General features: G+C 46.1%; 2 protein-coding genes across 2 annotated transcripts in view; one reads left to right on the top strand and one right to left on the bottom strand.

Annotated features, from left to right (window-relative positions):
* Nucleotides 1-103: 103 nt before the first annotated feature.
* Nucleotides 104-14,566, bottom strand: prmt9 (protein arginine methyltransferase 9). Its single transcript, XM_066679526.1, has 14 exons — nucleotides 14,421-14,566; nucleotides 13,018-13,742; nucleotides 11,829-11,977; nucleotides 11,400-11,636; nucleotides 10,953-11,120; nucleotides 10,101-10,203; nucleotides 9,482-9,591; nucleotides 9,125-9,317; nucleotides 6,388-6,571; nucleotides 4,236-4,545; nucleotides 3,786-4,151; nucleotides 3,271-3,424; nucleotides 1,530-1,652; nucleotides 104-1,443 (listed from the first exon to the last, which is right to left on the bottom strand). Exons 2-14 carry the CDS (start codon nucleotides 13,222-13,224, stop codon nucleotides 1,150-1,152), a joined length of 2,598 nt encoding a protein of 865 aa, XP_066535623.1. The 5' UTR covers nucleotides 13,225-13,742; nucleotides 14,421-14,566; the 3' UTR covers nucleotides 104-1,149.
* A 94-nt stretch (nucleotides 14,567-14,660) lies between these two features.
* Nucleotides 14,661-19,787, top strand: part of arhgap10 (Rho GTPase activating protein 10) — an 84,328-nt gene continuing 79,201 nt past the window's right edge. Inside the window, exon 1 of the mRNA XM_066679527.1 lies at nucleotides 14,661-15,221. Coding sequence (XP_066535624.1) covers nucleotides 15,068-15,221 — 154 coding nt within the window. The 5' untranslated portion in view covers nucleotides 14,661-15,067. The remainder of the gene's footprint in view (nucleotides 15,222-19,787) is intronic.

Below are 19,787 nucleotides of genomic sequence, written 5' to 3'. Positions count from 1 at the left end.
TTTATACAGAACATTGAGATACTTCAAAATAAAAGGTCTACAGCAGGGCTGCCCAGAATTGGCCTGGGACATTTGCTTTGGGCCACGATGAATGTTACAGAAACCCAACGAGAGGAGAAAGATCAAATAAATATTTAACTTAATCTCATTTTCCTTTTAAAGTATAATGTGTAAGAGTAGTTTATACTTTTGGCCCTTGGTTCACCACAAACTGTACCTTATCCCCCACTAAATGAGCTTTTCCACTGCATGGTACCTACACTACTCACCTACACTCTGTTCACTGATAATTGGTTTGCTACCACAGCTGCCCTGAGAATGTAGCTGGAGGCGTCATAACAGGAACCACAGCACCAGCGGAGGTAATGGTAAGCGCTGTTTACTCATCAGGTGTTCACACGTTGTTGTTGTTGTTGTTTGGGACTGAACACAGCGCCCTCATCAGTTTAGAGAGAGTATTTTTGGTTCCTTCCGTTCCCAGGAGCATTTGAACCTCGTTAAAAGACCACTGTAATTTTACGAGTTGCTTTCGTGATTGTTCTCTGCTGCAGGGATCTTACGAATGACGAGTTGGTGCTGGATGTCTGCATTCCCTTGTGATTGACATGTGTCTCTGGCCAATCAGTGCTCTGCGAGAACCAGAAGCGAGCAGGTACAGTGTAGGTTACTTACAGCTCTGGGCAGCCCTGGTGTAGAGAATTAACGGTGTCACTGTAGAATAATCTGTATTTACCTTTCCTAGAAAACATAGTTTAAAAAAAACACCATTTACTGCAAGGCAAATCTAAATATATATATGAGTCGATTCATGCTGTTCATGTGAGAGTCTGAGGCAACATGCTAGTTCACCCACCTCTGGTCAACAACACATCAGTTCAATTGCAGGTCATTTCCCTGCTCACACACACACTTCAGCAGTTAGTTACCGATGAGTTAAATGAAATTAGGAAGATGATTTGAACCCAAATTTGATCCTTAACCAATAGGAACATCCCCCAGTTTTTTACCGTTGGACAGGCTCAAGTCATCCGTCTGAACTGACAACTCCCGCTGGTTTAGTGAGACGTTTTAAAGCACCAAACTGCTCCAGTAGTCCAGGACCAGAACCGGACATCTGTTTCATGAGGCAGGAATAACAGACCCCGTCTGTCAACAAACCCCTCCCTGTGGGTGGTCCATGGCAGCAGGCTCCTCCCCCTCTGTGGCATTACCTGCTGTGTCCACGTCCTCTCTCACAGCTGTAATAGAAATGCTGCTCTTGTGCAGCTGGACCGTGAGCTGGACCCAGTCTCCAGCGTTCACCACCAGGGGGCGCTGCAGAACTACGGCAGCCTGCTTCCAGTGAGAGTCCTGGCTGAACGTGCTGACCGTCAACTCGGCGTCCAGGTAAATCTGGTACCAGAAGGGGATGGCGGTCACTCTGCCAGGGGCGGTTACTCGTAACTGAAACAGACAAAAGAGAAGTGAATAGAAAGGCAGTTTTAGTTGGGGCTTTACAAACGGGGGTTAGCGGTCGGCGAGTGCCTTACCCTGACGTCTCGGCTGGTGTAGTTGGCGTTAGTGTTCATCAGATCGAGAGTGAACAGCTCCACTGGATCACTGAGGTGTGTGCACTCCAGGGTGGACAGGTCCAGAAACACATGGACGGGCACCTGAAAACATTACGGGGCGGTAGTTATATGGTTAGAAAGTGTAGAAACACCCACAGAAGCCTTTCTTCTGTGAATGTGGGTGGAAATCCTAATTTAGAAAAAGAACAAGACAGGACACGTCCTCTGAAAACACCTGGTGCATCTGGCACTTCAGAAAATGAAGAACTGACAGAAAACGATGAAGAGCTCCACAGGGTGAGTCCAAACACAGAGAAGTGGTTACTGACGCTTTAACAACAGCTTGTCGAAAGGTGAGTTGTGCTGCAGCTGAGTGCAGTTCTAAACGTCCCCTGTGTTGTACCTGGTGAAGTGGGGGAGATATGGGACTGTGCTTTTTTGTAATAAACTGCTACGTTTATTACTTTTTAGTGTTCTGTGATCATTTTGTTGATAGAAACAAAAACAGGATTTTCTGAATCAGTGGGAAGAACCTTTCTAAGACTATTGTTTTGGATGCTGCAAATCTGAGTTTGTGTGTACGAGAGAGAGAGAGAGAGACAAAGCGAGAGGGAGGGAGGGAAAGAGGGAGAGAGACAAAGCGAGAGGGAGATAGAGAGTGAGAGACACACAGAGACACAGATGGAGAGAGAAAGACTTAGAGACAGAGAGAGAGACACAGAGATAGAGAGAGAGACACAAGAGTGAGAGAGAGACACAGATGGAGAGAGAGAGAAAGACAGACACAGAGTGAGAGAGAAAGAGACAGAGATAGAGAGAAAGACAGAGTGAGAGACAGAGAGAGACACAGATGGAGAGAGACAGAGAGAAAGACAGATAGAGAGAGAGACACAGATGGAGAGAGAGAGAGAGAGAGAGAGAAAGACAGACAGAGTGAGAGAGAAAGAGAGAGTGAGAGAGAGAGACACAGATGGAGAGAGACAGAGAAAGACAGAGATAGAGAGAGAGACACAGATGGAGAGAGAGAGAGAGAAAGACAGACACAGAGTGAGAGAGAAAGAGACAGAGATAGAGAGAAAGACAGATAGAAAGACAGAGAGAGACTTAGAGAGATAGAGAGAGAAACACACAGAGAAACAGACAGAGAGAAAGTCACAGAGACAGACACAGAGAGAGAGAAAATATCTAGCGTATTTCAAGATTTAATTAAACTATAATGTGTTTCCCTCCTCCTCAGGGTTTGTTGCTGGTTTCAGAAAATTAAATGTCAGTTCATTTTCATAAATTTAGAGTAGACTTTAATGCCAGTTTGAGCCGGTCATTCACAGGTGATTTCACTGAAACCTGCCTGTGTTATTGTAGTAAATAATGCCTTTTCTACAGCAACTCTTTTTTTACAGTAAATAACTGGTAGAAAATAAATACAATTATATAATACACCTTTAATTAACACACAGCTGCATGTTTAACACATTTTACATAAGAACTTTCACCCGTGCTAATCCTGCTTTGACACATGGGCATCGTTTTTTTTAATCATTCCCGTTGTACACCAGTTGCCTACACCTAGTTTTTTCTATTTATTTTTTATTTCTTTTATTCTTTTCATTGAATAATCAGTGTTTATCTTGATGTTGCTATAAACTTTCACACACCGATGTTTCCACTGTGTGATGCTCACAGCTCATCCATGTGATATAAAGTAAAAGGGGAAGCGTACTGTGAACTGGTTGATGAAGGGAGCGATGTTGAATCCCAGAGTCGGCTCTGTTCCCTGCACAGCGCTCTCCTGCAGCAGTGTGTCTGACTCCACCAGCAACCCGTGAATCAGGATACGCTCGGGGAAAATATGACCGCCATCCTCCAAGAGACACCTGGAAAACGCAGGATGACAGACAAGTCATCAATAAAAGAGGGGCTGCAGTCACACAGTGGTTATTGCGACTGAAAAGTGTCCATAGGTGTGAGTGTGTGTGTCGCCCTGTGAAGGACTGGCGCCCCCTCCAGGGTGTGTTCCTGCCTTGCACCCAGTGATTTCGGGTAGGCTCCGGACTCACCGCGACCCTGAACTGGATAAGGGTTACAGACAATGAATGAAAGACATCCATCTCAATGTTAAATTTGCACACGCCTTAAAAAGGAATAAAGTGAATCGGGATGCTCTGAAGTAGCTGCACATGACTACCATTTCCCTAGCTCAGTGTCTGTGTTAGATGGGTATAAACGACTCCTCACCTAGCCAGCGTGGCCTTCTCCATCAGCCTCTGTCTGATAAGACCACAGGTCTCGATGCAGTCCAGCATGATGGCGCTCCACAGCTTCTCCGAGGCGGGTCTTTGCAGCACGGCCGACTCGTCGTCCACGTGACTGAGCCAGAACTCCAGTCCGGCCTCGTCCACCTCGTTACTCTGAGCAAGGAGACGCAGCAGCGTTTGGTGCTGCTCTTTCTCCAAGGAGCTGTAAGCCTTCACCAAACTCGAGCCAGAGTCCTGCCCCAGCCGAGCGGCTATTAGAGAGAGCACAGAGAAGCCCTCCGACACGTCCAGCACGTAGAGCGGCTCTGAGGAAGACACCCCCGACTGCTGGGTCTCCCGAGATGACCTGGAGGCAGCAGTGTTATGTTTGTGTATCGGCATAAGCAAATATAAACATGGACAATAATCCCCCCCTCGCTGCAACATTCACCTGAGAGAGGTCAGGAGCTTGTCCATGGCCATCCGGAAGCAGTGGTGGTACGTGACGTTGTTGAGCAGCGAGATTTCGGAGCACTCTAGGGTGAAGGTGTTGTCTGGAGCATCGTGGCGAGTCTGAAGACTGGCCAGAGCGCTGCACAGATCCATCTCAGGACTCCACACGTCCGCGGAAACGCCGTCCTCCATGCTGTCCATGTGAAACGTCTGGCCGTCCCTCACCACGGCGACGCAGCACAGTCTGAGGTACGCGTCTCTACAGGAGACCTCCACCAGCAGCTCGTCATTACACTTCACACTGCAGTCTGCGGGTAGAAAGAACAGCTAAGACCAGGAGATTCTAGTGGGATATTAATAGCACTGTTTATTTGTTTGTGTGATGTCACAATTTCCATTAAAGGGACACTGCGTTCAATTTTTAGCTTAAAAATATCGCTTCAAAATCATTGCGATGCTTCACTGAGCTGTAATAGGGGGAATGCACATGGTGTGTTCTCCCTGTGTCTGCACGGGTTTCCTCCGGGTGACTGTCTGTGAGGAGTGTGGTGTGTTCTCCCTGTGTCTGCGTGGGTTTCCTCCGGGTGACTGTCTGTGAGGAGTGTGGTGGGTTCTCTCTGTGTCTGCGTGGGTTTCCTCCGGGTGACTGTCTGTGAGGAGTGTGGTGTGTTCTCTCTGTGTCTGCGTGGGTTTCCTCCGGGGGCTCTGGTTTCCTCCCACGGTCCAAAAACACACGTTGGTAGGTGGATTGGTGACTCAAAGATGTCTGTAGGTGTGAGTGAATGTGAGTGTGTGTGTCGCCCTGTGAAGGACTGGCGCCCCCTCCAGGGTGTATTCCCGCCTTGCGCCCAATGATTCCAGGTAGACTCTGGACCCACCACGACCCTGAACTGGATAAGGGTTACAGACAATGAATGAATGAATGAATGAACAGTAGAGGGAGCCCAGGAGCTAAATCTTACTCAGTGTGTTCCTTCAAAGGTGAGGTCTAAAGAGTGTTGAGCCTGGGACACTTTTGAATGAAAGCACAAGCCAATAACAACCCATTTTTATACAGAAAAATGAAGATAGGGCCCTTTAAGTGTTTATACGGGTGTCAATATGGGTTTCACAAAATAACCAACTGTGCTTTAACGTGTCCAAAAAAAGGGGGACAAAATGAAAAAGAGAAAAACAAGGATGTCAACAGAGTTTAAGAGTTGTGAGCAAAGCAGTCCTCAAGGACTAGCATCTGATTGCGTTCCTAACAGAGGTGTTACCTGTGTGTGTGTGTGTGTGTTGGGGATCTGTGACTGGAAGATGAGGTAGCATGCATATTCATGGCCCATTAGACTTTCATGAACACTAAAGAGAGGCATCAGAAGTGGCGGGGTGTCGGGGAAAGAGGATGTCAGAAATTACCGGAGAAGGAGGTGGAGAGAAGGGAAGACGGGGAGGGTGTTCCTCCCCAGACGCTGCCCCTGACAATTAGCCCTAATTCTAAAGGAAGCGCTCATCGCCTGCCCAGGACTGCAGCTGTGTCATAACACAGCAACACTGATCAAAAATAGGCAAAAAAACACCTTCCTGAATCCTAGACACCAGCTGGATAAACCGTTAGAGGCCACTCCTGGGATTAGAGGGTGCCATGATGCTTTTAGAAATGTTTGCTGGTGAAGCAGAGCTTCTTAAATATGCATTAGTGCTAATAAATCTGTAATAAAAGGGTTTACGATTTAAACTTTTGAATTTACATCAAAGTTTTCTTTCCTGGACTCAACAAGTTTAAGAATAAGTTGAAAGCCACTGCAGGGTCTGACGATATAAACATCAGAATCTTTATCACAACAGAACCAGGTCCACATCGTCATTTATATTGTCTCCAGGTGAACAATGCGTGAGAGCTGTTCATTTCCCTAGAGATGCTTCTACAGAGATTACATTTAATATACAAATAAATAACTAAATAAATACTTGGGACTCTGGTAGAGGATTCGTCTTCAAAGGAGAGGAGAATATCACATTAGACCTCATCTCCAAAGCCTTTAACGTCAGTTTATTCTGAGGAATGAGTGCGATAAACAGAACGTGCAGCCAGCTTCTGAGACCGAGAAGTAGAAATGCTGTACGGAGTCAAAGTTAGATTGAGTGGTAACAAAGGTTAGTCTTACGGGCTGGACTCTGCACTGGGTAGATGGCTTGCTCCCAGCAGGTGTTCTCCTGTGGTCCAGTGGAGATGCTGTTCTCTTGGTCCAGATGCAGCTGGAACCAAACGGCCAGAGCGTCCACAACGCCGTCCCGAGTGACCGGCACCCTCAGACGTATGATCTCCCTGTAGCACAGACGCTCCAGCTCCTGCAGGACACACATATGAGTTATGATGAAAAAGACTACACATTATCGGTCGACTTGGGTAGGATCAGGTGGGTCCAGGTCCAGCAGGTGGTGCTATAGACGTGAAGGACCCCTATACTATTGGTAAAATAAATATTTAAAGTCCAAGTAAAGTCAGGTGTACACTGTGATCTAAACCTGCTTTTAAAAACAATTTGGTCAATTCTGGGTTAATATTTGATGATATCTGATTACTTTTTTGGGCGGCACGGTGGCGCAGCAGGTAGGTGTCGCAGTCACACAGCTCCAGGGACCTGGAGGTTGTGGGTTCGAGTCCCGCTCCGGGTGACAGTCTGTGAGGAGTGTGGTGTGTTCTCCCTGTGTCTGCGTGGGTTTCCTCCGGGTGACAGTCTGTGAGGAATGTGGTGTGTTCTCCCTGTGTCTGCGTGGGTTTCCTCCGGGTGACTGTCTGTGAGGAGTGTGGTGTGTTCTCCCTGTGTCTGCGTGGGTTTCCTCCGGGTGACAGTCTGTGAGGAGTGTGGTGTGTTCTCCCTGTCTGCGTGGGTTTCCTCCGGGTGACTGTCTGTGAGGAGTGTGGTGTGTTCTCCCTGTGTCTGCGTGGGTTTCCTCCGGGTGACAGTCTGTGAGGAGTGTGGTGTGTTCTCCTTGTGTCTGTGTGGGTTTCCTCCGGGTGACTGTCTGTGAGGAGTGTGGTGTGTTCTCCTTGTGTCTGTGTGGGTTTCCTCCGGGTGACTGTCTGTGAGGAGTGTGGTGTGTTCTCCCTGTCTGCGTGGGTTTCCTCCGGGTGACTGTCTGTGAGGAGTGTGGTGTGTTCTCCCTGTGTCTGCGTGGGTTTCCTCCGGGTGACTGTCTGTGAGGAGTGTGGTGTGTTCTCCCTGTGTCAGCGTGGGTTTCCACCGGGTGACTGTCTGTGAGGAGTGTGGTGTGTTCTCCCTGTGTCTGCGTGTGTTTCCTCCGGGTGACTGTCTGTGAGGAGTGTGGTGTGTTCTCCCTGTGTCTGCGTGGGTTTCCTCCGGGTGACTGTCTGTGAGGAGTGTGGTGTGTTCTCCCTGTGTCTGCGTGGGTTTCCTCCGGGTGACTGTCTGTGAGGAGTGTGGTGTGTTCTCCCTGTGTCTGCGTGGGTTTCCTCCGGGTGACAGTCTGTGAGGAGTGTGGTGTGTTCTCCTTGTGTCTGTGTGGGTTTCCTCCGGGTGACTGTCTGTGAGGAGTGTGGTGTGTTCTCCCTGTCTGCGTGGGTTTCCTCCGGGTGACTGTCTGTGAGGAGTGTGGTGTGTTCTCCCTGTGTCTGCGTGGGTTTCCTCCGGGTGACTGTCTGTGAGGAGTGTGGTGTGTTCTCCCTGTGTCAGCGTGGGTTTCCACCGGGTGACTGTCTGTGAGGAGTGTGGTGTGTTCTCCCTGTGTCTGCGTGTGTTTCCTCCGGGTGACTGTCTGTGAGGAGTGTGGTGTGTTCTCCCTGTGTCTGCGTGGGTTTCCTCCGGGTGACTGTCTGTGAGGAGTGTTGTGTGTTCTCCCTGTGTCTGCGTGGGTTTCCTCTGGGTGACAGTCTGTGAGGAGTGTGGTGTGTTCTCCCTGTGTCTGCGTGGGTTTCCTCCAGGTGACAGTCTGTGAGGAGTGTGGTGTGTTCTCTCTGTGTCTGCGTGGGTTTCCTCCGGGTGACTGTCTGTGAGGAGTTTGGTGTGTTCTCTCTGTGTCTGCGTAGGTTTCCTCCGGGTGACTGTCTGTGAGGAGTGTGGTGTGTTCTCTTTGTGTCTGCGTGGGTTTCCTCCGAGTGACTGTCTGTGAGGAGTGTGGTGTGTTCTCTCTGTGTCTGCATGGGTTTCCGCCGGGTGACTGTCTGTGAGGAGTGTGGTGTGTTCTCTCTGTGTCTGCGTGGGTTTCCTCTGGGTGCTCCAGTTTCCTCCCACAGTCCAAAAACACAATTTGGTAGGTGGATTGGTGACTCAAAAGTGTCCGTAGGTGTGAGAGTGAATGTGTGAGTGTGTGTGTCTGTGTTGCACTGTGAAGGACTGGCGCCCCCTCCAGGGTGTATTCCCGCCTTGTGCCCAATGATTCCAGGTAGGCTCTGGACCCGCTGCGACCCTGAACTGGATAAGGGTTAGAGACAATGAATGATAATGAATAGAGTGTGCCTATCACGTAAGGTCAGTATAGAGAAGATGGCGTGTCCTAAAATTAGCTCCAGATGTATGTAACAGTTCTGAGATATTTGAAATTAGGCTTGGAGAATACGGCTAAAATTTATATCACGATATATTTCTTAATTTTGGTTGATACGATATAATTCTGATATCGATATCAACATAATATCCACTGTAAAACTTCTAAGAACAAACAAGAAACTTCAGACAAGACACTTCAACAAAATTAGAGCTTAAATTCTACAGAGCTCCAAGTTAAACCTCACCCTGAACCAGGGGGTGACTTGAGGACTGAAATGTGCTGGTATCACTTCAGTGCTTTGAACTGAAGACACTGACATTTTTCCAATGCATCCTCCTCAGAACTCAGGATCTGAAGCACGGACGCGAAGGTGTTAGAGGCAGGTGTGAGTACCTGCACGCTATTGAAGTCTATATCCAGCACTCTGCAGGGCTGTGTGAGGGCGGTGAAGCCTCCAGGCAGACGGCTCAGTCTCTCAGTGGTGTAGGGCTCTGCAGACTCGTCTGCGTCAACAGAGCAGCTCACAGGACTGCGGATCTCTCCTACAGCTTCTAGATCCAGTCCTCCTACTGCAGACGCACACAGCCTGCAAACATACGGGCATACACACACACACACACACCTGAGGAGATTGAACTGTGAAATGCATTTCCAAAATAATTCAAAAAACACGGCACACAATAATTAATCTGTTTCAAGTCAGTAATTCTTGTTATTGCTTAACAACAAAAGCACTCCTTGACTTCTGACCTGTGGTGCCTGCGGATCTCTTGGCATTCCACAGCCATTCCGAACACAGTCGCCCCAGCGGGAATTACTCGGCCTGTTTGGGAAGGGGTGGAGAGCGGCTCCTCTGGATTCTTTAGGGAAAACAAACAATGAATTACGCTTTACGGTAAGTTCAGGTTCAGCTGCGTTATACATTACAGTTGTCATTACCAAAAGCAAGCACTAGATGGCACTTGTGGTTTAAATTTAACATGCTGTGCTTCGTTTGAAGTAAAGGAGGTCTATATGAAAAATCCAGTTATTTTCAGCAGTATGCTTTAGTGACTGTGTACATTATCTGTATTCAAATGTGTGTTTTGTGGATCTGCAGATGACCTATGAGTGTGTTCCCCTAGATATTCAGTGGGAGGTGCTGCAGGAGCGAGGGGGTGTCCACGTCGTTGGTGTCGGGCCTGTTTATTGCGCACGATGAGCTCTGACAAGGTTGCACCTTGTCTCCATTCTTGTTAAAGGTATTTATGAACATGATGGCAAGGCATAATCAAGGACAGAAGGCCTCTGGAGCAATCTGAATCCTTTAATTTGACGTCTAGCCACTGACTGATCACAGAACATACACAAGGAAAGTGGAAGTACTTACAGGTGGAGGCAAGAGCAGGTGCTTCCAGGCATGAATCAAACTTTCTATGATGCCTTCCCCGAGAAGTCCAGCGTCCACAGTTTCAGTCACAACTAGAGAAACTCTTCCAAAAGGAAAAGTGGGGGAAATATTTATATAAAATTAAAGTGATGCAGCGGGTAATTGCTATCACTGACACAATACTGAAGTGTGCCACAGAGCATAGTATTACATCATCATTTATTGCGCATCACGATGATCTGTGCCTAGAAAATAACACCCGAGACACAGTATATCACACACCCTCTGTTTCAAACAGCTATTTCAAAATGTCATACACATCAGAAATGAAAACAATATTATATTAATGTAAGGTATTTTTTTTAGACACTCTTTATTTTGCTGTTTTAAAAAAATCAATGTGGCGCAGCTCCAGGGAAATGGAGGTTGTGCGTTCGAGTCCTGCTCTGGGTGACTGTCTGTGAGGAGTGTGGTGTGTTCTCTCAGTGTCTGTGTGGGTTTCCTCCGGGTGACTGTCTGTGAGGAGTGTGGTGTGTTCTCTCAGTGTCTGCGTGGGTTTCCTCCGGGTGACTGTCTGTGAGGAGTGTGGTGTGTTCTCCCTGTGTCTGTGTGGGTTTCCTCCGGGTGACTGTCTGTGAGGAGTGTGGTGTGTTCTCTCTGTGTCTGTGTGGGTTTCCTCTGGGTGACTGTCTGTGTGGTGCGTCCAATGATTCCAGGTAGGCTCTGCACCCAGCGTGACCCTGAACTGGATAAGCGCTTACAGATAATGAATGAATGAATGAATCAAACAAAAAAAAATGTATAAATGAATATATGCCTCATGATCACACTCAAAGTTTAAATGAACCAAACCTGTTCGGAATATCTTTCGGAATTTCCATCTCCAGTGATTTCATGTGCAGAATCTTGATGCTGTCCGCCATGTCATTGGCTGAGACCACCTCTCCAGCGAGTTCATACATCGTCTTAGACAGCTCACAGGCATAGACTTCGCTCGCCCCTGCTTTCTTTGCGCACATCCTGGTGAACACACAGCAAACACATGAGCAAACCCCGGGAAACCGAAAAAGTGAACACTTTCACAAAAAGTGAAAGCAAACCTCCTCTCAAAAATTAGCAAAAATTAGCATTTCTATTATTTATTTCTTCTTACACTTTTTCTTGCAGCAGAACTCATGAGATCTCATGAGAGATAAGATCAATTTGCTTTTAGTCACTGAATGAATGGATTTGTGCTCCATATGTTGCTCCTTCCGAACAAATCACAGCAACATCTTTGTCATGTTTGTCTCAGCTTACCCAAGGATGCCTGTCCCAGTTCCAATGTCCAAAACCGTGCTGCAGCCCTCCTGCACTGCCCGCTGAATGGCCAGCTGGTACTTGCGGTTCCGCCCGTGGTCATTGAGCATTAAGAAATGCCAGCGCTCCACCAGCCAGTTAGCCACACGGTAAAAGTTCTCCTTGGCCTCTGGGAAGTCCGGTCGGAGTTTGAGGGCTTTGTGGAAGTGCGCTGCAGCCTCATCCCTGAAACCCATTCTAAAATGGAGAAATAAAATAAAATAAATCAAGGAACTCTACACTGTGGGTCCATAATTCAGTTCTTAACAGTTCATACTTGTATTAAGTACCGTACACATTAGTTTTACAGTACTTACCACGTCATTTGTGAGAAAGGTATATCAAAATCTTATCGGCATCAGTATTTCAAGACAATATCAGGTGATTTACCTGAAGAGATGCTCTCCCATGCTGTTTACAATCACCTCGTCAACCGGGAACAACTCCAGAGCCTGCTCGTAGCAGTCAAAGAGGTCCTGAATACGTCCAAGAGAGTCCAGCTCGTCAGCCCACTTGAAGAGGGTGAATCTGAAGGACTCCTGTTAAATGAAAAAGGTGAAATATCCAGGAGTCTGTATAGTGTAGTGGACAACACCACACTCAATAATTCTACTCCAGTACAACAGCACATCCACCTGTATATGTAACATTCATTCATTCATTATCTGTAACCCTTATCCAGTTCAGGGTCGCGGTGGGTCCAGAGCCTACCTGGAATCATTGGGCGCAAGGCCTTCACAGGGCAACACACACACACACACACACACACACATACATATTTGAGTCACCAATCCACCAACCAACGTGTGTTTTTGGACTGTGGGAGGAAACCGGAGCACCCGGAGGAAAACCACGCAGACACAGAGAGAACACACCACACTCCTCACAGACAGTCACCCGGAGGAAACCCACGCAGACACAGAGAGAACACACCACACTCCTCACAGACATTCACCCGGAGGAAACCCACGCAGACACAGGGAGAACACACCACACTCCTCACAGACAGTGACCCGGAGGAAACCCACGCAGACACAGGGAGAACACACCACACTCCTCACAGACATTCACCCGGAGGATCCCACGCAGACACAGGGAGAACACACCACACTCCTCACAGACATTCACCCGGAGGAAACCCATGCAGACACAGGGAGAACACACCACACTCCTCACAGACAATCACCCGGAGGAAACCCACGCAGACACAGGGAGAACACGCCACACTCCTCACAGACATTCACCCGGAGGAAACCCACGCAGACACAGGGAGAACACACCACACTCCTCACAGACATTCACCCGGAGGAAACCCACGCAGACACAGGGAGAACACACCACACTACTCACAGACAGTCACCCGGAGGAAACCCACGCAGACGCAGAGAGAACACACCACACTCCTCACAGACACAGGGAGAACAAAAGTGTGTAATTAATGTTGTAAAAGTACTGGAGTGATGCTTGTTCAGAAAACCACTGACCGCAGTGACCTTAGCTTTATCTGATTTATTACAATTCTCCCCTGAGTAAATAAATCTGCTGTGACAAGAGACAAGAAAAACAGGATTCTGCTTACCCTTGCAAAGTCCTTTAAGACCGGGGCCAGGTTTAAGACCAGCAGGTAGTGCACAAAAGCTGTGCCATAGTCTTGCTGGAGCAGACACTGCTGTGCACTTTCCAGGGACTTTGATATGAGCTCATTTCTAGCAGGATCTTCCCTTCTTTCCCTCTGGGATCTCCTGGAGCGCCTCGTCTTCTTTGACTTTGTGGTTTCATTGGGCATTTTGGAAAACTGAGCAGCACGAGTGTGTGTAGACGGGCAAACGTTTTCTGTTGCTTAATAAAGCATTCTCAATTTTAACCTTGAAAAAGCTGCCCTGTGTTTCGAAAAAAAAGAAGAATGTAATAAATACTATGAACACTGCCAGAGGTATCACAGCGTACTGTCTAGACAGCTAACCACAAGGTACATAACATACTATCCACACTTGTTTTATAAATATTCAGTGACACTGTGAGAGATCTAGCTAGCTGTGAACCCAAAATATGAGGTGTGTATTGATGATACTTTAACTACTATTTAATAACACACCTACTGCCCTTGATCTTGGCATTGAGTTTAATGTCCGTGAAGAATTACTATTGCAGTTCCCTTCAGTCTAGGCTCAGGCTTAAGCTGAGTCTGAGAAACTGTTCCTTAATATCTTAGGTACGTTAAATGCCCATAGTACAATCCATGCCCTCTTATCCATGGTCCCATCACAGAGATTTGCTTCAGTTCCTTACAGAAGAACACGCGTCCTTGTGTACATACAAAGAGAAGCAGAAAACAACAACACATCTGCATGTTAACACTGATAAATAACCCCACACAAAATACATAAAATGAGCAGAGACAGATGACTTTAAAAACTGTATGACACTGCTGAACTGTTCAGACGTACAGACTTCTCAATCCAGCAGTGACACCGAGGCTCCTAGAAACTCCAACAGCACTACTGTGTCTGATCCACTCAAACCAGCACAGTCTCTACATTAGAACTACAAAGTGTTTCTATATGAAGATGATATATAATATATGTCCTGGGAAAGTTCCACTGACCTATTAAAACGTCCTGGGAACGCTAAAAGAGACACTTTAGGGAAATGTTTAATGTAACGTTCCTTTAACAAAAGGAAAAGGTTTTGAAAAATGGATGTTTTTCCCCGGGAACTAATAAGGAATAAACTGCTTAACAAGTTACCTCTTAATCCAAGGGAAAATAGGAAACGTTATAACACATCTGTAAAGACAGCTTTGCACGGAAAAGGCGTGGCGTAATTCTCTAAGTTGTCACAAAACGATTTTAGACCCAGAACAAACATCAGACCCCGAACATTCAGCGTCAAATATTAACATAGACGCTACCTGCTGAAGCTAACAAGCACATACATTCACCTTAATATATAACATCCGCGGTGTAGAGAGGGTTCACATACCTTCCATTCATAACAACACCCTCCTATTACCAAAATAAAACCAAGCGCTACTTCACGAAAACATTAACAAAGTAACATTTTTGTGCAAATCCGCTTTAGCTTGGTCGCTAACGCCGCAGTCAGGTGTGCGAGGTAAATGAATCCGGGAGGTAACCGAGGCACAGCTCACAAAGGTTCCGGCTCCAGATTAAGGCGCATGACGTCATGGCGTCATCGCGAATCCCTCTTCAGTCTGACAGAGGGAGAGAGGGAACGTTTGGACGGCGCTCTGTCTTTATTTTAGCATTTTCCGCCGTTCCTGAAAGACTATTTGTGTCCGTTCACCCGTCCTAACTCGGGAAATGTACATTTAAACCCGTTTCGAGTTTGTGTGAGGCTTTAACGTACTTCGGAATCACTTTTATTGTCTTTTAAAAGAGCCGCTCGACCGTTGCTTGGTTCAGAACTAGTTCATCCGCAGGAGCTCGGGACTTGAAGGACTTTGGAAGAAGCAGCGGGGCAAGGAACAACTTAGTGAAAAGGGGCAAATGCGGCTCATTTAACACCATTTTATCCTTCTTTTTTCAGCCAGCCGGTTTCCCAAATTTCCACAGGACAAACACAAAAAAAAGTCACTGGGTTTTTAGAGGCAAGAGCAAGCTACAAGCATGGGTTTACACCCTCTGGAGTTCAGTGAGTGTTATCTGGACAGCCCGGGGTTCAGAGACAAAATTAAAGCTCATGAAGCGGAGCTGGACAAAACCAACAGGTTCATTAAAGAACTTTATAAGGACGGGAAGAACCTCATTAACGCCACGAAACGTAAGTCCTTTGTCGTTGCTGTAATTTCTTTGGGGAGAGAGTCTGTGTTGCAGAGTCCTAAAGGAGTCTTGAATGCTGCTCTTCTATCAAATGTGGGTCAAATTTTCCACACTGTCGCGGTCACTGTTTTCAAATAGGGGCCGTTGTTTTAACCGGTGATCTCCACTTTTATTTATTATTGATTTAATTTAATATTCGTTAACGTCAGCCTTTTTTTTTTGTTGTCACTGGTCCTACCTGTGTCTTCCTGACGTACACTGCCCGGACACACCTTTATTTTATACTCATTTTCCACTTTATCAGCTCCTCTAACATTTGTAGTTGTAAAATCCCAGGCCCCAGTCCCATCAGCTTCTCTGCCTTTTTTTAGTAGACATTTTTAACAGTCAGTACCCCCCAGGACCACCAGAGAGCATGTACGATTTGGGTGGTGCATCATTCACAGCAGTGGATCAGACACAGCAGTGCTGCTCAAGTTTGTAAAGCCCTCGGTGTCACCTACGGTGTCCGCTGTCCTCTGATGAAGGACTAGAGGACAAGCGACACACACTGTGCAGCCACAGATGAGCTACTGTCTCTGACTCTACATCTACAAGGTGGACCAACGAGGGAGGGGTGGACACAGTGAAAACTCCAGCAGCGCTGCTGTGTCTGATCCACTCGTCCCTGTGCCACACCACCACCGTGTCAGTGTCACAGCAGCGCTGAGAATGGCCCACCACCCAGTTCTGTATACGGTCAGTGGCGCTGAGAGAACGGACGAAGAATGTTTTCGCCCGTAAGTGTATAGCGTTAAATTGCTACTTCAAACAATAGCATAAACAATCTGAAGTATTTATCGTAGGGGATATGCTACATAGGCTGCAATTTTTATAAGAGAGCTTTACAACTGTGTTGAGATGTAAACGTTGTTTCAAACACACACACTGTTTCTGTTTATTTGTTGAGTTTCACTGAAAGGGTGGCTGCACCTTTAAAGGGAGTGGTTTGTTGTGTAGAGTTCCTGACTGCACCTTTAAAGGCATTAGGTTGTGTAGAGTTCCTGACTGCACCTTTAAAGGCAGTGGTTTGTTGTGTAGAGTTACTGACTGCACCTTTAAAGGCAGTGGTTTGTTGTGTAGAGTTATTGACTGCACCTTTAAAGGCAGTGGTTTGTTGTGTAGAGTTATTGACTGCACCTTTAAAGGCAGTGGTTTGTTGTGTAGAGTTACTGACTGCACCTTTAAAGGCAGTGGTTTGTTGTGTAGAGTTATTGACTGCACCTTTAAAGGCAGCGGTTTGTTGTGTAGAGTTACTGACTGCACCTTTAAAGGCAGTGGTTTGTTGTGTAGAGTAACTGACTGCACCTTTAAAGGCAGTGGTTTGTTGTGTAGAGTTATTGACTGCACCTTTAAAGGCAGTGGTTTGTTGTGTAGAGTTACTGACTGCACCTTTAAAGGGGGTGGTTTGTTGTGTAGAGATACTGACTGCACCTTTAAAGGCATTAGGTTGTGTAGAGTTACTGACTGCACCTTTAAAGGCAGTGGTTTGTTGTGTAGAGTTATTGACTGCACCTTTAAAGGCAGTGGTTTGTTGTGTAGAGTTACTGACTGCACCTTTAAAGGCAGTGGTTTGTTGTGTAGAGTTACTGACTGCACCTTTAAAGGCAGTGGTTTTTTGTGTAGAGTTACTGACTGCACCTTTAAAGGGGGTGGTTTGTTGTGTAGAGTTCCTGACTGCACCTTTAAAGGCATTAGGTTGTGTAGAGTTACTGACTGCACCTTTAAAGGCAGTGGTTTGTTGTGTAGAGTTACTGACTGCACCTTTAAAGGCAGTGGTTTGTTGTGTAGAGTTACTGACTGCACCTTTAAAGGCAGTGGTTTGTTGTGTAGAGTTACTGACTGCACCTTTAAAGGCAGTGGTTTGTTGTGTAGAGTTACTGACTGCACCTTTAAAGGCAGTGGTTTGTTGCAGAGAGTTACTGACTGCACCTTTAAAAGCAGTGGTTTGTTGTGTAGAGTTACTGACTGCACCTTTAAAGGCAGTGGTTTGTTGTGTAGAGTTACTGACTGCACCTTTAAAGGCAGTGGTTTTTTGTGTAGAGTTACTGACTGCACCTTTAAAGGGGGTGGTTTGTTGTGTAGAGTTCCTGACTGCACCTTTAAAGGCATTAGGTTGTGTAGAGTTACTGACTGCACCTTTAAAGGCAGTGGTTTGTTGTGTAGAGTTACTGACTGCACCTTTAAAGGCAGTGGTTTGTTGTGTAGAGTTACTGACTGCACCTTTAAAGGCAGTGGTTTGTTGTGTAGAGTTACTGACTGCACCTTTAAAGGCAGTGGTTTGTTGTGTAGAGTTACTGACTGCACCTTTAAAGGCAGTGGTTTGTTGCAGAGAGTTACTGACTGCACCTTTAAAAGCAGTGGTTTGTTGTATAGAGTTATTGACTGCACCTTTAAAGGCAGTGGTTTGTTGTGTAGAGTTACTGACTGCACCTTTAACGGCAGTGGGTTGTTACAGAGAGTTACTGACTGCACCTTTAAAGGGAGTGGTTTGTTGTGTAGAGTTACTGACTGCACCTTTAAAGGCAGTGGTTTGTTGCAGAGAGTTACTGACTGCACCTTTAAAAGCAGTGGGTTGTTGTGTAGAGTTACTGACTGCACCTTTAAAGGCAGTGGTTTGTTGCAGAGAGTTACTGACTGCACCTTTAAAAGCAGTGGTTTGTTGTGTAGAGTTACTGGCTGCACATTTAAAGGCACTGGTTTGTTGTGTAGAGTTACTGACTGCACCTTTAACGGCAGTGGTTTGTTACAGAGAGTTACTGACTGCACCTTTAAAGGGAGTGGTTTGTTGTGTAGAGTTACTGACTGCACCTTTAAAGGCAGTGGTTTGTTGCAGAGAGTTACTGACTGCACCTTTAAAAGCAGTGGTTTGTTGTGTAGAGTTACTGACTGCACCTTTAAAGGCAGTGGTTTGTTGCAGAGAGTTACTGACTGCACCTTTAAAAGCAGTGGTTTGTTGTGTAGAGTTACTGGCTGCACATTTAAAGGCACTGGTTTGTTGTGTAGAGTTATTGACTGCACCTTTAAAGGCAGTGGTTTGTTGTGTAGAGTTACTGACTGCACCTTTAAAGGCAGTGGTTTGTTGTGTATAGTTATTGACTGCACCTTTAAAGGCAGCGGTTTGTTGTGTAGAGTTACTGACTGCACCTTTAAAGGCAGTGGTTTGTTGTGTAGAGTAACTGACTGCACCTTTAAAGGCAGTGGTTTGTTGTGTAGAGTTATTGACTGCACCTTTAAAGGCAGTGGTTTGTTGTGTAGAGTTACTGACTGCACCTTTAAAGGGAGTGGTTTGTTGTGTAGAGTTACTGACTGCACCTTTAAAGGCAGTGGTTTGTTGCAGAGAGTTACTGACTGCAACTTTAAAAGCAGTGGGTTGTTGTGTAGAGTTACTGACTGCACCTTTAAAGGCAGTGGTTTGTTGCAGAGAGTTACTGACTGCACCTTTAAAAGCAGTGGTTTGTTGTGTAGAGTTACTGGCTGCACATTTAAAGGCACTGGTTTGTTGTGTAGAGTTACTGACTGCACCTTTAACGGCAGTGGTTTGTTACAGAGAGTTACTGACTGCACCTTTAAAGGGAGTGGTTTGTTGTGTAGAGTTACTGACTGCACCTTTAAAGGCAGTGGTTTGTTGCAGAGAGTTACTGACTGCACCTTCAAAAGCAGTGGTTTGTTGTGTAGAGTTACTGACTGCACCTTTAAAGGCAGTGGTTTGTTGTGTAGAGTTACAGACTGCACCTTTAAAGGCAGTGGTTTGTTACAGAGAGTTACTGACTATTTGTTGAGTTTCTCTAAATGGGTGGCTGCATGGTAAAGTGATGTTAATAATGTGCCTTAAAGTTTGCACAGGGCACTGTTTGTGTTATATATAGTGTCCTGTCTTTCAGGTAAACAGTAAATGTGCATTACAATGTGCCAGACTCTTCTCTCTGGAGGGTGTGGACCTATTTGTATGTAAAACAGAACATGCACAAATAAAGTTATGACCTTATGCCTTTTAGTTTCCATTCAACTTTTAATTAATTTATTTCTGGCTCCTGCGTTCGATCGGAGCGAGAGTCTAGTGGGTGATCACTGAAGCTGCACGCATGCATCCCGAGGTCTGCACTGAGAAGAATAGACTCATACGTTCAAAGTGAAGACATCTTTGTCAAGGTCATTCAAACCTTTCATCTGAAAGAAAGGAAGCCAGTCATTTAGTTCATGCAGTAATTTGACACCAGAAGAAAAAGGAAGGTCCAGCAGTGTCTTAAAATGGCAGTCTCCACATGATTTTAGGTTCATTTTAAACTTATGACATGTGGGTGCAGGAGCTTAAAATACACTACAGAGGTCAGTGATGGAAGAGTGGCCCTTTTCAGTGACGTGACGTATGGAGTAAAGTGTTTAAGGACTGAGTAAACACAGCACAGGAACTCCTCGTCTTTGTGATGCGTTGATTATGAAAATAATTCTAATTACACACAGGGTTAGATGTAAAATATCTCACGCCAGTCCATTACAGCTTCTAAACGTAATATCTTGCAGTGAA

The sequence above is a fragment of the Hoplias malabaricus genome, chromosome 8, assembly GCF_029633855.1.
Source record: "Hoplias malabaricus isolate fHopMal1 chromosome 8, fHopMal1.hap1, whole genome shotgun sequence".
In the NCBI taxonomy this organism is placed as follows: Eukaryota; Metazoa; Chordata; class Actinopteri; order Characiformes; family Erythrinidae; genus Hoplias; species Hoplias malabaricus.
The sequence above is the reverse complement of the archived record's forward strand: the minus strand, read 5'-3'. Positions and strand labels throughout refer to the sequence as shown.